General features: G+C 44.7%; 1 protein-coding gene across 7 annotated transcripts in view; it reads left to right on the top strand.

Moving 5' to 3' along the window:
- Positions 1-15,161, top strand: part of ICE1 (interactor of little elongation complex ELL subunit 1) — a 59,654-nt gene extending 44,493 nt beyond the window's left edge. For 4 of the 7 annotated variants that reach the window (XM_027604688.2, XM_027604686.2, XM_027604687.2 and 1 more), the window contains 5 exons: positions 539-699; positions 4,894-5,084; positions 7,004-7,110; positions 12,714-12,812; positions 13,644-15,158. In XM_027604688.2, coding sequence (XP_027460489.1) covers positions 539-699; positions 4,894-5,084; positions 7,004-7,110; positions 12,714-12,812; positions 13,644-13,825 — 740 coding nt within the window. In that variant the 3' untranslated portion in view covers positions 13,826-15,158. Of the gene's footprint in view, positions 1-538; positions 700-4,893; positions 5,085-7,003; positions 7,111-12,713; positions 12,813-13,643 lie in introns of those variants that run through there. The other 3 variants (XM_027604685.2, XM_027604684.2, XM_027604690.2) reach the window with 2 other exon arrangements.
- Positions 15,162-16,296: the final 1,135 nt, after the last annotated feature.

The raw sequence follows: 16,296 nt of genomic DNA, 5'->3' as shown, positions 1-16,296 counted from the left end.
AACTGCGTGCTTAAGAGTGTATTTTATTGTACGTGAGCTGCATGTGGGTTAGGTTGATTAAACAAACAGAGCCAACTGTGGGAAAGAACATTCAGAGTAGAAGATTATCATCCGTAATGTATAAAAACATCTCTTCAAATCAAAAGCTTTTTATGTGTTTCACAGGTGAGTTCTGTCTTCCAAATGCATCAGAAATAGCCTTAAATGACACTCCACAAATGGGGAGGTTCTAGGGTTGTGGAAGTCTGGAGAGACAGGCTTACCTTTGCTTCATATTTGGGATTTTATGGTTCTTTTCATAAGACAGTGCTGTATATCCAGGTATTATGTTTCAAATTTAATTAAGGAAGATTTGCCAAAGTGAAGGGGGTAGGGGAGAAAGAAGCAGATTTGCAAGAAGCAGGGCCTCCTCGGGCACCTCCCTTCAGTGTTAGGAGACCTTGCAAGGCAGAAGTGAAATTATTAAATAAAGTAAGTTCTTAGCTTGTAATTTATTCACTTGATCAGACCTAAAGATTTTTTGTATTTTTTCTCATAGATTTTCCAGAGTCAGAGAAATTGACTTTGTTCATTGCAAACATGTGGCATGATATATTTATTTCCCAATCAGTGATTAATAAGGCAATGCAGTTGGTTGCCAGGCAACGTGCTAAAGGAGAGGTTCGGAACTGTTTGAGAGCCTTTCTCAACTGGGAAAAGGTGAGTTTTGTTTTTATTTCTCAATTTCAGACCTTACTTGCAGATCTCACATGAATGTTCTTACTCGGTTTTGTATTTAGTGTCGACTTAGTTCATAGGCATTTTAGAGATAGGACTTTTCCTGTTAGATCCTTTAAAATACCGTTTTAGCCTAAGCTAAACTAAACTACATTTAGTTCGGGAAATACGCATGAGGCACTTTGGGAAGAATTGGAGATGTAGGTGTTGTGTTAATTTAACAGAAGTTTATTTTGTTCACTGATTTACGACTGGTAACCGTGTAGAATATATATGTGTGTGCAGCGCTCACAGGAGCTACATAGCATTTGCTTCTGTGGTAGGCACTTGGAGAGCTGAAAAATGGCATTGCATCTCCTTCCTGTTTTGACTTTTTTTAATCTAATGTGTATTTTTCTTTTTGGTTGATGGAATTTTTATTTAAGTATTTTGTCCCTGTGTTCTCCTTTTTTTATTATTTTCTTTGGTAACTGGGTGCTAATATACCATCTAGATTGTTGTTCTTCTATGTTAAAGCTCTATCTAGTGAGAATCTCTGGGGGTTGAATTGACAGTGCTAAACTCTAAGAAGAGATGTCGAATTCAGTGAGGGGTTGATTTCAGTTTGTTTTTTGTTTATTTAGAGAGAGTATGTGCACGCGTGTGCAGGAGGAGGAGCAGAGGGAATTTTTTTTTTTTTTTTTTTTTTTTTTGAGAGAGTGCAGGAGGGTTACTGGGGAGAGGGAGAGAGAGAATCCCAAGCAGACTCCGTGCTGAGCAGAGAGCCTGATGCCGGGCTTGAGTTCACGACCCTAAGATCCTGACCTGAGCCTAAATCAAGAGTTGGACACTTAATTGAACCACCCCGGTGCCCCAACTTCGGTTTGTTTTTAAATGACTGTGTATTAATTTCCTCTTAAGGTTATCCTGGCTTATGCCTGTAGTGCAATTTTATATGCCATTTTGCTTTCCATTTTTGTGCTTTTTGATATTAATATTCATTAGACTTTTTTGTTTTTTAAGAGTGCATGAGTGGGGGCCAGAGGGAGAGGGAGAGAGAATTTTTTTTTCCCCTTTTTTTTAAAGAGAGAGAGCGAGAGCACAGGAGGTACACAGGGGAGAGGGAGAGAGAGAATCTCAAGCAGACTCTGTGCTGAGCAGAGAGCCTGATGCAGGGCTTGAGTTCACGACTTTGAGATCCTGACTTGAGCCTAAATCAAGAGTCCTGACATCCAACTGACTGAACCATGCAGGTGCCCCGTCTTCTATTTTCTTCTGAAAAGTAAAGGAAAGGGCTTTCGGTAAACAAAAGTTAAGGAAATACTAAAAAGCAAGTCTGTAATCATCTTTTCAGCAAATCACCTAGACAAACCAGAGTGTAGTCCTGGGAGGCTCCATCGGATTCAGGTCAGTGGCTTAGTCAGAAGAGCCCTTCCACCTCCTGTCGTTGACCTGCCTCAGTCATACCCCCTCCCCCAGTACCTGCAAGGCCCCTCCGCCCAGGTTCATGCAGGGGGACTTGCATCTGCTTTGGTCTTCCTCCTTTTGGCCTGGTCAGAATTAAACCACATGTGGTAATTTGGTGATAAGACATTATAAAGAAAATAGAGTTTTGATAAATGCGTTTGCTCTATATCATATCAAATAAAAATATAAAGTCAAAGGTATAAAACAATGAGTAATACTTGGGGTAAAAATACCATTATAATATAAGACTTCCAAATTTTCTTTCACAGAATTCAACAGATCAGATAGACAAAAATGAGTAGAAACAGTGGAATTCAGTAATACAAAAAGTAAACTTGAATGAAGAGTATGTATTTCTTTGTATGCCTGTGACACATTTATAAAAACAGTCATGAATTTGGCCACATGAAAACTTTAATTCTTAAAAAGTAAAGATTCCAGGGGCGCCTGGGTGGCTCAGATGGTTAAGCGTCTGCCTTCGGCTCAGGTCATGATCCCAGGGTCCTGGGATCGAGTCCCGCATCGGGCTCCCTGCTCCTTGGGAGCCTGCTTCTCCCTCTGCCTCTGTCTCTCTCTCTCTCTGTCTCTCATGAATAAATAAATAAATAAATCTTTAAAAAAAAAAAAAAAAAGTAAAGATTCCATACTCAAGATTCTTTGGTAGTAGTTCAGTGAAATTCGCTCTAAGTAATTCAAAGATTCCATAACACTACTTGAAAATTGGCGTACATGGTTCTGGACAATCTGGAAATAAATAGGAACTCAAAAGTAAAATGAATTTTTTAAAAGTCATTGGAAAGGAAAACGCTTCATCCCAAAGATCTCTAGTTTTTGCAAAACATACTCATTAAGGTAGTTTAAATGTTTTCATTATTAGATAGTAAGGTGGCTGATTATCATCTTAGAAATTAAATATCTGAGAAGGAATCTAGGAAAAAAGGAATAGAGTATAAAAGGTAATAGTAATGAAGCAGAGAACAAAAGAACACATAGAAGAAAAACACATTGCCTTTAAGAAATAGTAACAAAGTAGATAGCTTCCAGGTCAGATTAATGAAAAAAGAGAAAATAGAAAATACTGAGGATTTCAAAAATGAGAAAGAAAACAGACTCCAGATGTAGGAGAAAGATTGAGAAGACCACCACCTATAGCTCTGTAGTGACAGATTTAGAAGCCAAGGATGATTTCTTAGCAAAATAAAAATTATCACACTTGGTTTTAGAGATAGAACACTTGATAAACCAGTTGTTTTCAGTTATCATCAAAGATGTGGAAACGTTGATGTAAAATTTACTGTATAAAAAGCATGTGTAGATTCCATCTGAATTTTGCCTAATCTTTTGAAGAACCAAATAATTCCAGTCTTCTGCAAGTATAAGATTGAAAGCTTTCTGTTTATTTTATTTTTTTTTAAAGATTTCACTTATTTGACAGAGAGAGACACACAGCAAGAGAGGGAACACAAGTGGGGGGAGCGGGAGAGGGAGAAGCAGGCTTCCTGCCGAGCAGGGAGCCCGATGTGGGGCTCGATCCCAGGACCCTGGGACCAGGACCTGAGCCAAAGGCAGACGCTTAATGACTGAGCCACCCAGGCACCCCCTTTCTGTTTATTTTTTATTTGTTGAATTACATATTTTTTTTATGTAGACTCCACGCCCATTGTGGATCCCAACGCAGGGCTCGAACTCATGACTCTGAGATCAAGACCTGAACTGAGATCAAGAGTCGGACACTTAACCAACTGAGCCATCCAAGTGCCCCTCTATTTATTTTTTATTTTTATTAACAAAACCCAATAAAAAAATAGCACAAGAAAGAAAAAAGTTATAAATCCACTCTAGGTATTTGTCCAGGAGAAGTCAAATTAATGTCCATACAAAGATGTGTTACATGCATGTTCATTAGCAGCATTATCATGGGTAGCCTAAGGCTACATAGCCCAGGATGTCTGTCAGGAGGTGAGTGGATAAGCAGACTGGTCCATCATGTAAAGGATAACATTCACCGACAGGAAGGAGTGTTGAGACTACCAGTACAGGCATCATCAAATGTGCGATTGTGTGAAAGATGCCAGATAAGGAGTATGGTGTTGGCTGATTCAGTATTACGGATTTCTGTAAAAAGATTGCTATTTAGGGTCAGAAGAATTATAGAATTTGAAGAGCTTTTTCAAAGTTTAAAAAACATAACTTTCTCTGATTTGAGATAATAAAAATTTGCATTTCTATCTGGATTGCACTTAACCTCCTTTCTACCTGACTAGATTCTGCATCCTGCCTGGAGCTTTCTTTTTTTTTTAAAGATTTTATTTATTGATTTTAGAGAGCGCACAAGTGTGTAAGCGTGTGCGCCCCTCGGGGAGGGGGGCGGGGCAGGGCCAGAGGGAGAGTCTCAAGCATGGAGCTCCTGGTCTCGACCTCGGGACCCTGAGATCATGACCAGAGCTGAAACCAAGAATTGGATGCTTAACCAGCTGAGCCACCGTGGCGCCCCCTGCCTGGAGCTTTTTTATCTGACCTGCCAACCTTTGCTTATAATCATCTTAGGACAAGTATTATGACCAAGATAAACATAGTTCCTTATTGAAATACAACTTTTAAAAAGTGTCTTTTAAAATTAAATGATTATTCATCTGATGCTTGTTACATTCTATGAGATGACTAACATAAGATGTGTTAATATTTGAAACTCTAAATTTTATTTTATTTTTTTCTTTCTTCATTTGCTAGAATGCTCCTGTGGATGTGGGTTTCATGGTTTCCAAGCTGCTATTGACCATACAGTTGTGTCCAAAAACAGAATTTCAGTCCAGTGAAAAATTTGGTGAAGACTTAAGTGATAACACTTGGGAGTACATATTTGCCATTGATCTGCTCTGCTGTCATCAAAAATGGATTTGGACACATGATAACATTATAAGGTACAAGGCTGTTTGGCTAACTGGAAGTTGGGTTCTTGAATTCTAAGATAGGCTGTCAAATTGTGGATTGTGGTTTGAATAGTTTTTGAATAGTTTTTGCTCTTGAAGGTCGCTGAAACATTTACAAGTGACATTCTGATTTGGTAAGAGTTGGTAAAACTCCCATTAAAAGACTTGTCTTACTGTCACATCCCCTTGCTTTATGTTTTTGTGGTGGCTGTGACTTCTTGTCATTATATTCTGTTAACTACTGTCTCTCTGCCAAGGAGCAGTGACCCTCATGAAGGAGGGGTTTGGGTTCACTGGCATGTCCCCAGCTCATACGCAGTGCCCACAAAGGAGCTGTCCACGGCTAGTGTGGGAGGAAGTGTCATGACTGGATCCTAACGTTCAGACACTCTGGAAAACCCATGTGAACAGACATAGCAAGAACTCCATGTTACCAGCTCTTCTCACCTGGGTTTCAGGAGGGAACTATGTCTTGGGCATCTGTTTTATGTAATGAATCCACTTTTCTCTGTGCATGGAGAATTCTGGCACTAGCTATATACCATCTCTGGGAGAATGGGAGAACGGAGAAAATTGTCACTCAGATGATTGTTCCGTGGATCTTAATTTTCTTGGAAGCCTGATTGAGAAAGGCTGATTTAAAGGAGTTTATGACATTAAAAAGGATTCACAAAGGATTAATAGTCCGTATCCTGGAGATACTTGAATGTGTTCTGTGGAAAACTGTGCTCTCCTTTTCCTCCTTAACACTAGGAACAGATTTAAATGTCAAACGATAGGGAATCGAATTATGGTACTTTTATATAATGAGCTACTGCCACATTAAAATAATCACTGTAAGTGGGTGTTTAGGTGGTGACATGGGAGTAGCTCACGTGCTTTGCTGACTAAGGGAGTGACAGTGCCGTCAGTGTAAATGCCGTCAGTGAGTGCCTCCTGTGGGCCTTGTCTCCTGACTCCTCGGGGGAGCCCCCCAGAAGTGGTTCCGGGCACCCCCGCCGGGGGAGAGGACGGATGTTGAAGAGCAGGATCCCTCCTGAGCAGCACCACACCCAGAGCCTGGAGCACTGTGGTCACCGCCGCCGGATTTACACGTGCCTGTGCCTAGAGAAGCACGGGGAAAGAACAGTCCCAAGTTAGTTGAGTAACGTTATCTGAAGAGGTATTATTTGGGGTGCTCTTAATTTACCTTTTTCTTCTGTGTGTTGGCGTTTAACTTTTCTGATACTGTAAATACCATGTAAGAAGTAATTATACTTTGGAAGAGAGAGAAAGCAAAGAGGAGCTGAGACTGTTTCCAGTCAGTAGAGAGTTTCTAACATGTGGTTTGATTGTTGCCTCTGAGCTCCCTGCTCCTCTCGGAACATGGTAGAGGCTTCTAGAACCCAGGTGCCACATGCGTGTCTGGGAGGTCCCAAGTGAGAATCCAGACTCCCACCTCTTCCAGTTCTGTGACTTGGGGACATTGTCCAGCGTCCATACTCAAAGCCTTCTTTTTAAAAAGGGTAAAAACAGAATAAAGATGCAAGCATAGGTAGTTGTAGCCTTTTTTAAGCCAGTGTGGGCCCAAATATCCAAATAGTTGGAGAGTGTATGAGCTTCCAGTGTCTGATCTCATTTTAACCTAGAAGGTTACATCTTCAGAAGACCTTCTTCTGGGGCGCCTGGCTGGCTTAGTCAGTAGAGCGTGTGACTCTTGATCTCAGGGTTGTGAGTTCGAGCCCCACATTGGGCATGGACCCTATTTAAAAATAAGAAAAGTCCCTCTTCTTTATCAGTTGTCTATTTCTTATGGACCATTTTAATTTGTTAATATTTGAGTGATGGTGAGCATGTATGCTTTTCACGCCCGTGTATCTTAAGTATACACATATATATATGTATATATATATGCTCTTGTTGTTTTCTAGTAAAGAGCTGTGGCCTGTAATGGATAAATGGATAAAATACAGAAAAGGACACGCGAACATTGCATATACTCCTGATATTATTATAGCATCGATACTGAGGCTGATTGGTGAGTTGTCTGTTTTATGAAATGTTTTCTTGTTATTGATCACGTCTTGGTGGGAGAATAAAAGTATAATAATAGATTCTGACCAAAACCTCACCGTAATGATGGGTTTTTACCACCACATATTAGATGCATTCTCACTTCCTTCTTCTCACTCACACTCTTTCTTTATAAATTAATGTTTTCTCTGACTTTGTCAGAGATGAGGTCTTCATGCTGTCCACTGTACGTGTGATTGAACGTGTGCTGCTCACTTCTTACAGTTTATATGCACATGTGCACACCAGCACACGGAATTGTGGTCAGTGATGCTCTGGTCTCGTTCGATGTCTATAACCCGCCTCTCTCTTCCTCATTCTCGTTTCTTCTCTGCTGGCCCAGGCAGGGTCGAGTCATGCAGCTCCGTAACTGGGGACTAGCTTTGTTTTCCTCCAAGCCCATATACAGAAATTAAAATTCTTGTTTAAACAGATTTTAAATGAAGCATAGATTCTCTTCCATCTGGGGTGAGCAGGACCTCAGTAGGTTTTTGGTTCTGCTCCCTGTCAGCCATACTTTTTTATTTTTTATTTTTACTTATTTTTTCCTCCTTGCCTCATCTCTGATGAGTCACTCTCCAGGCCCTGCAGAATTATCAATGATGAGATCTATTAATTTTTTAAGGCTCTTCGTACTTAGAGTGGACCTCTCCATCTGTAGTATGTAGCCCTTGCCCCTGGGGCACACCATCAAGGCTCATCTGATACCTGTATTGTAGCCCCTCAGATCCTAGAACATACTCACTATGACTTTTCAAGTATCTTTGGCATTTAATTGACTAGAACTTCGAGATAGTACCACTTGAAATAAGGTTTGTGAATATTTAAGTTATCTAAGTAAGTCCCATAAATAGGTCTGTCTGTGACATGTACATCATGGCTAGTTGTGTTAGCATCTCAGTAAATAGATATTGCTGCCCTGTGCATACTTTACATGCAAACCGAAGAACATGGTGCTCAGTAAATGTGTAAAATGGTCCAAGCTGCTCTCAAGGAAGACACCTAATTACACTGGATAGAACCAGAAATACACCTGGAGTGAAGTTACCAAAAAGAGAGCATGTGGGCCAGGTGATTGCTGGAGAGGGTGAGGGAATCAGAAGAGGTGCCTGCAAAGATAGCTCAGGGTGTGGAAGTGAATGGACTGCTCCCTGGGGGACTGTCTCAAAACACAGTTTGTGGCATCCCTTATTTCAGGGTGCCCTGAGGAACAGTCTCAGCCCTAATCCGGAAGCAGTGAGGCCAGAGCAGAGCCAGGGGCAGCCTTCTCAGCAGTCTCCTGGCATCTGCACGTCTACTCATTCTGCTTTCAGCCGCATCTTCTCTCAGGGATTCAAGAAAAATGTTCATACGTGGAACTGACCTTTTAAATTATAAAACCTATTTGAAAATTTAAAAATTGGGAGATGTTCTTAAGTGCATAAATAGATGTATCGACCTAGATAAAGTATCTTTGGAATTTTGAAAAGAACATGATAAACTTTTTGAAGTCACACTTATAAAATATGGTGTGATTTTTGCTGTTGTTGTTTGCAGAGGTGTTTGTTTACATTGTTTACATATGTGTGGGTTGTAACAGGAGAGGAGCCGGGTGTGGGAGAGTGGAAGGCTGCACTTCTGGTGACTTCCGCACAGTACCTGTGCATCTGTGGCAGAGGGTCAGCCTCATGTATGAATCTCCCCTACAGTTGGCTTTCAGGAGTCTTCCACATTTGGCAGGTCGTCCAGATTGCCTGAGCTTTTTAGAAAATGTATATGGATAACTCACATGATTAAAGTCATATGTAGTAAGGTATATATTATGGGAATGATTGACAATACATAGTTAACAGTATTGTCAGGTAAAATGCTAATATATATATTGAATGTGATCCAAAGGGTGGATAAGTAGGAGATGGTGATGGTGAAAGTGAGAGCAGAGCCAGGCCTGGAAAGCCTTCCTTAGGTCTGCAGACAGGAGAGGGCCGCTGGGACAGCCAGCCTGGCCACGGTGCTGTGGGCTGGTGCTGGCCATTGGTGGCTCAGCTTTGCTTGCTCTGGCTGTCTGGCCACCAAAGCGATGTTGCTGGTTGGTGGGGTGGGGTGTGGGTGGGCGGCCCAGGGTGGGGAGCAGAGACAGGTGAGACCTGCTGGCAGAGTTCTGAGGAGTCATGTCAGGGTTGGATGTGCACAGACCCTTCTGCACACCTGTCCGACTTGGAGTTGGAACTGTTTCTAAGAAACTCCATTAGAGAACCTTCTTGCAGTTTTCGAAGCTGACACTCACTGAAGAATTTAGCAAGTAATTAAATTGTTAGGCTGTGACTTAATAATAATTCACTAATCATTCATAAAATAAAGGAGTTGTGTTTATTCTTATTTCCAGATTTGCTAAACCCTAACTGGATTTTCACTTCATGGGAAATAAAAGACGTTTTCTGTCAGAGCAGTTCAGTGTTGTCTGATGTTGGATATCGCTGTTAGCAGATGTGGGATTATTAGATGAGGGTCTAACATCTTCAACAATGATGTGTTAGAGCATTTTGTAGAGTGTTTGCATTGCTGTAGATTCAGGGGCCCATGGAGAAGTGGTGGAACCCGCTTCAGTCTGCTTGTTTCAGGGCAGACATGAGGCTTGGAAGGGAGACCGACGTGTGCATGGTGCTGGATTGAGTTGAGTGCAGAGCTATGTGGTACCTTTTTTGCCCCCAAAGAGCTTATTAACTCCCTGTGGCCCTTCTGGTATTGACTGGAGCCTAGAAGCTAGGAGAACACCATTTCCTACAGCAGGTTTTTGTGGGGCCGGCTGAAGTAACCATTGTCGATTTGTACCCAATCTCTTCCCAGGCCTGTTCCCTTTTCTTTGAAATTATCTCAACTCGCTTTTCCCACGGCGCGTCTGCACCTGCAATCTCGAATGAAAACCCTGGGTGGCTACCCAGGTACCTTCCCGGCAGGCCCCCACCTACCCTCCTCATGCTTCCCTGAGTGCTGGGCAGTGCTGTCTTTGACATGGAGGTTAAGTCCACGTTTCTTACTTGTATTTTAATGTGGCTGAGCCACCCTGGACTCATTCCTTCTGTAGGAGGACTTTTCTTCCCATGTATTCAGCAAATTTGTCCATTATCTTTGTCATCGTATATGTAAGTTTTTTCCTCTAAGCCACCTACGTCTGAGTCATGATTTCCTCTTATTGTATCCCTGATAGCTCCATTAATTTAGATCACTTACAAAATCCAATTCATTAAACATTTTTAATTGAAAGAACAGAAGCCATTGTAATAGGGTTCTGTATTATCTGAGAATGCACTCACATCCCAGGGCTGGATGAGCCCACGTCTATGTTTGGCACACGCCCCTTCCCCATCTCTACTATCAGTTATGTGTTGAACACCCTTGGTAGATGGTTTTGGAGGACAGATCTGGTCTCATACAGTTACCAGTTTGATCTAATTGGAAGCAGATGATTGAGTGATCAGTAAGTGAAATTCCGATCCCTGAAGTACAGTGCTTTTCAACCTCACTGGAAGATTTCCCAGAAATTATCCAGATGTTTATAGTTTCGTCCTGGGTTTAAAATTTTCCAAGCGGGCATCCATCAGCAGGAGTTTATCGAGTGTCTGCTCTCTGTCACAGCATTCAGGGTGCATGTAACCTGCACTAAGTTGGTTTCTCTTGGGGATACTAAGTAATAAAGGCCTCTGTAGTGTCCTGGGCCTCAGTTTCTCCATATTCAAGATGGAGATGAAGCTGAGGGCCTGGGTTCACATACAAACCTGAGAATGTGTGTAGTATTGAGAAAACGTAGGCCCAGAACAGTGAGATTGCAGGGTCCCGTCATTAGAACCCAGGAAAAGGACATGGATAAGAGCGCATCCGGGTGTGTCCCAGAGTTCTCTCCCCATGAGAGAGGAGGGGCAAAGAGCATGCGGCCTTGTCCTGAGGGAGGGAATGGGGCCTCTGCTTCAGAGCAAGCTCCAGTCCCCGGACCCTTGGAATAAAGGAAGGACCAGGTGAGTGGGGGCTAGCTGTGTGGCCTCATCTTGTTTGCTTTAGCTCCCCCCCTGCCCAGTGAGAACCCCCGGAGCTTGTCACTTCATGTCATATCTCCCAGGTGTTAACATGTTCGAAATTGAAAATAACATTTAGTTATTCATTTAACATTGTTAATAATAAACCAGTGTTAACATAAATGACGCTGTCCATGAACAGTATTCCCCCAACAACAACGGTGAGGAGAACGGCCCATTGTCTTGTCGCAGACCTCTTTACTGTCTGGATTCATGGACCTCTCTGCTCTGTACTCAGGCGCTTGCAGTACGTTGTTTTGGTTGAAGTGTATGAAGAAAATTCAGTTTTGTATGGAGCTGATAAAAGGAGAGGAGTATTTTAATAGCCTTTTTAGATCATTGTGGATATTCTTCTTTGACACAGCATTGAACTTCCACAAGGGGTAACTCCCTGAAGGCTGGATGCAGTGTGAAGTCTGAACCCTTTCCGGGGGTGGAGCCTTCCTGCCATGCCACCCGGGGCTCTCGCACCTGCATGGAGAAGGCCTTTTGCCCAGTCACGATTCTGTGACGTGCTCTGCTCACTTGGAAAATGCTGATTTTCATAGATCTTCCAAATGTCAACAATATTGAGAAAACAAGCGTTAATATCATCACTGATCTCATCAGCGAGGTCTTCAATTTTTGAAGCTATCAAGCTCTGGGTGGCTGATGGAAGTTTTTCCAAAATTTTAGTTCTGCTTAAGAGCTCACATTTTATCTTTGACAGCAGTGATAAATTTCCTTGCAGTGACAGGTTTACTTTATTCAGTTTTGAGAAAATGTCTGTCTCGGTCTGAATAGCTGGAGTTAGTCACTCTTTCAGGGGAACGTGGGGGTTGCATGGAGAGGTGCCCAGTTCCCCTCCTAGGTCAAGCAGCTCCACCAGTGCGTGTCCGCTTTTTGCGCTGGGAGCACCTGGTGCTCAGGAGTGACTGCCTGCCGCCACCGCCCTGGTTGGTGCCAAGGTCACGGTCGTGCCAGGCCCTGGCTTTGCTGCTGTCCGTCTGGTCTCAGCCCTGGGAAGAAGGCAGGTCACTCCTGAGTGACAGCTGTGTTGTTGTGAAGATCATTTTGACCCTGAGGACTCCGGGGGTCTGCAGACCACACTTGAGAGTCACTGTGCTGCGCAGCCGGGTCAGCACAGCCAAGTGTTGGACCGAAGCCGGGCCTGCTGGGCAGCGCGTGGGGGATCCTGGAACCTCGCAGAAGTCTACCGTTCCACAGCGAGTCTGCTGCAGCCAGTCTTTCTCCTAAATTCCACTCCTTATGGTACCTTCACTGAGGAAGCTGTGCGCTGTGTCCTGAGTGTGAGAGCGGGGGTGATTGGTGGTCTCAGTCCCCCCCACCCCCAGTAAGACACACGGTGCTCTGTGGCTCCCGGCGCCTCACCCTTTACCTGCTTTCATGTAGGAAGCACGTACCCATTTGAACTTAACGTAAATAGTGTTGCGGGAAAGAGAACAGGAACGTTAAAGTCTCAGGAAAAGTGAATGTTTCACCGAAGGCTGTTGGCACTTTGGTTTACTGTGTCCTCCAGGTCGTTTAGGCCAGCTGGGCTTGAAGGAAGGCTTCCCGTCCGCCGTGAAGAATATTAGCTCCGTCATTGGTATGTTCATCCAGCATGCGCAGGACGAAGGTAAGACCTCTGTTTATTGAAAGGAGTTTTGAGTCCCTTGCCTTCCTCCCCTTAAGCCCTCTCTGAGTGGTTGCTTCGTGTGGTGCCCAGGGCCCCCTCCCTGCCATTGGGACGGGAGGAACTGGCCAAGCTGCGGCGCGCCTGCGTTGTCAGCACGGACACGGGAGCGTGTGTGGGTTTTCTGTTGTGTGGGTTGAATTACAATTTAACCAAAATTCAGCCCAATTAAATGTTACTTGAATACCTTATAAATAACCTTCTGCTAAGTGAGAAGGCTCCCCCCCTAGCAGAGTCTCGGGCTGGCTGTGACCCGCCGGCCCCGGTGGCCGCGCTGCTCGTGCACGGTGGTGTGCGGCGGTGGTGGGTGTGAGGTTGGGCTCCAGCTCGCCCCAGGTCTGCATGCTTCCTGTTTGGAGCCCATGTATACGCACCTCCAGTGGGTGGCCAGTGGAGTTGCTTCTTTGACCAGTGCTCTGGGATCCACATTTTATCGAAACTTACATCATGGAGCGTGATGCTTCCAGAGCTGCTTTGGGAAGCTTGGCGTTGGGCATGTGAGGCCCGGAGCTTCGCGGCCACGTGTTCTGTGCTGACTGTGCCAGTGCTCAGGGGCCCGGCCAGGACTGGGGCCTGCACACAGCTCCTCTGCGCTTCTGTTTCTTTCCAGCTGCAGATGCATCCGTAGTTTGTGTTTTCATTACGGGGTTTTCTGTTTTTCATTGCCGGCAGAGAGGGTCCTGTATGTGAGTAGTAATTCAGTGGAGGACAACATGAACGTTTTGAATAACGAGCCTTTTCTTAGGTGACGCCCGATACGAAATTCTCTTGCAGATATCCCGTGGGGCATCCAGCTGGCCGCCGTGTACGCGCTCTGTGATTTGAGTCCCAGCAATCCAGCGGGAATATCTAAGATCCTGGAGGCCTGGCGCCAAGAAACCGCACACAGCGTGCCCTCCGCGGTGCTCAGCTGCCTGGAGGAGGTCAGCTCGCTGTGCGTGGACGAGGTCGGCTAAGCTCCACTGCGCCACTGCGTCTAGAGAAGTGCCTTTATGTATCTCGAGTATGAATAGATGAGTCAGCTGGCGGCGCACAAACTGAGGTTTCAAAAGGAAAGCTGGAGAAGAGAGAAAATGCCCAGAGGCTCTGGTCACCGTGGCGAGGAGACAGAAGCCAGCCACGGCAGGGCTGCCTTTCCCCAAACCGCATACATTTCACTTAAGGCTGTTGTGATTCCATGACGTGTGGGTTGTATTACTGTGTCTTGGTCAAACAACAAAAACTTGAACTTAGCCCTTTTTTGCTGCAGAAAGTGTCCTTTTAGTCGCTTTTTAAAATTGAGTGGCATTTTATAATGAATTTAATATAAAAGCATTGATTTGGTTCCTGAGCTAATTTTGGACTTTGCGCTGAAATGATTGACTTAGGGAAAAATAAATCAGCTAAGAAAGAGCTAGAAGACTCTTCCACTGTCTTAGCTGGAAATGGGCTACAAAATTGTTTCTCAAGGTATAGCGCGCAACTGGTCAGAGGAAAACCTGGGAAAGCCTTAGAGACCCGCCCTAGTGCATCTTCTTCCTGTCTCTGCAGGTCCTTAAAACTGTCACTGTATCAGGACAAGGAGGGCTGAAGAGTAGAAGTTCACTTGCAGGGTTTCTGTCAGCAACGTGTATATAGACGATTCAGAGACGCGCGCAGGCAGGTCTCTGTGTGTGCCGTGTATATATGGACCGTGCTATAATGTGTTTCACATTTGATGATATTCCACTTTCGGAATTTTAGTATTTGTACATAGAAAATGGGTTTAATAACTCACCGTGGTTCTGATTTGTCTTATATTCATCATTTCTTAAAATTCTTGTATGTGTTTTTTATAATAAAAAATAAAAGTAAGCCATGCACACGATTGTTCTGATCAGTGAAGAGTGACACTGGGCATTACTTCTACTCTTACCAAAGATGGAAAATTCTCCACTCTAACCAAAGATAAAACAGCCATTCCAAATGATAGAAATATGCTACATTGCCATTGTCTAGCAGGTTTCTCCAAGATGCTCTTAGCGACATTGGACACCAGATAATTACGTACTGATTGGCCCTCATGATTGGATTTGTTTCCTTACAAATATTGCTGCCCTTTAAAAATTACATTTGATGACTATTTTGTTAACTCCTGCCTCGTGTTTTTAAAGTAATTATAACAGACATAATTGAGATTTATAAATAACTCTGCATTGCCCTTTGGAAGCTTTTTGTTGGCGTGTTGTTCTTTCTACCAGTGTTTGCTGAGCATGTGCTCGTGCTAGGGGCCTCGTGGGAGGAGCTAGAGAGCAGACAACAAGGGCCCAGTTGGCAAAGCCCTTGCCCTGCTGGGAGAGAAAACCCGAACCCCCCCCCCCCCCCCCCAGTGAATGAGCAGTCAGAAATTGTAGTAAGTGCAGTGAAGTAAGCGTGGAGGCTCGCACTGGAGTAGCAGGGGCGACGCCTGTCTCTCTGTGTATTGGTCAAGGAGGGTCCCTCTGAGGAGGTAACAGGTGAGCTAGGACCTGGGAGGAGGGAGCCAGCCCTGAGAGGAGACAGCTGACTGGCTCTGGGAGGGAAGAGCCCACTGTGTGCAGGAAGGAGGCTGGTGCAGCCTGGACAAGCTGTTGAAGGGGATTAGTGTTTGTTCAGTCACACAGGTAACTGCCGTCACTGGGACCTGGGCGGTCCCAGGCTTGTCCGTGCTTGGATGGAGGTTTGAGCAGAGGTGTCCTATGCGATCACATTGCACTGGAGCTGTTCTGGGGCCAGAGGATAGGAGGGCAAGAGTGGAAGCCGAGACCGCTCAGGAGGTCTGGGTGGTGGCGGTACAGAAGAACAAGGGTACATGGGGTTCAGATGTATCTCGGGGTAGGATCACTCCTAAATTCATGCACCGAAGGAGAGGGACCGGTAGGAATCGAGGTTCCCAGGTTACTGAGTTGGGCACCTGGGTTTGGGGACAGGTGCACAGGTTTGGTGGTTGGAATCACAAACCTTAAGTGTGCGTTCGGGATGCGGGAACCAAGAGACAGACATGCAAATGGAGGTGGCAGCCTTTACAGGCCAAAGTGTGGAGGTAGACTACATCGGGCAGAAGTTGGAGAGTTGACATTGTGGGGAGGCTATTTAAAGCGGGGTGTGTGTGTGTGTGTGTCTGCACATGCGCAAGCGGTCACGAGGGAGATGACCTTGCCAACCAGTACGTCCTGTGACTTGAAGTTGCTTGGCTGGTGGCGGTGGTGTGGCCCCCTGGTGGCTGTCTCCTGGCCATGGCTAAGAAAGGGGGGGGGGCGGGGCAGACAGGTGGCCATCTGTGCTGGAGCCGCAAGGTCAGACAAGGTGATGGTTGCATTTTATCTCCGGGGGGTGGTGGTGACCTTGGGGAGCATTCCCCAAAGCTAAGGGCGTTAGGGCAAAAATTAGGTTTGCAGTTGGGCTTGTGGGGGAATTTGCCTGATAAATG

Source organism: Zalophus californianus, chromosome 5 (genome assembly GCF_009762305.2).
Source record: "Zalophus californianus isolate mZalCal1 chromosome 5, mZalCal1.pri.v2, whole genome shotgun sequence".
NCBI classification, from domain to species: domain Eukaryota; kingdom Metazoa; phylum Chordata; class Mammalia; order Carnivora; family Otariidae; genus Zalophus; species Zalophus californianus.
The sequence above is the reverse complement of the archived record's forward strand: the minus strand, read 5'-3'. Positions and strand labels throughout refer to the sequence as shown.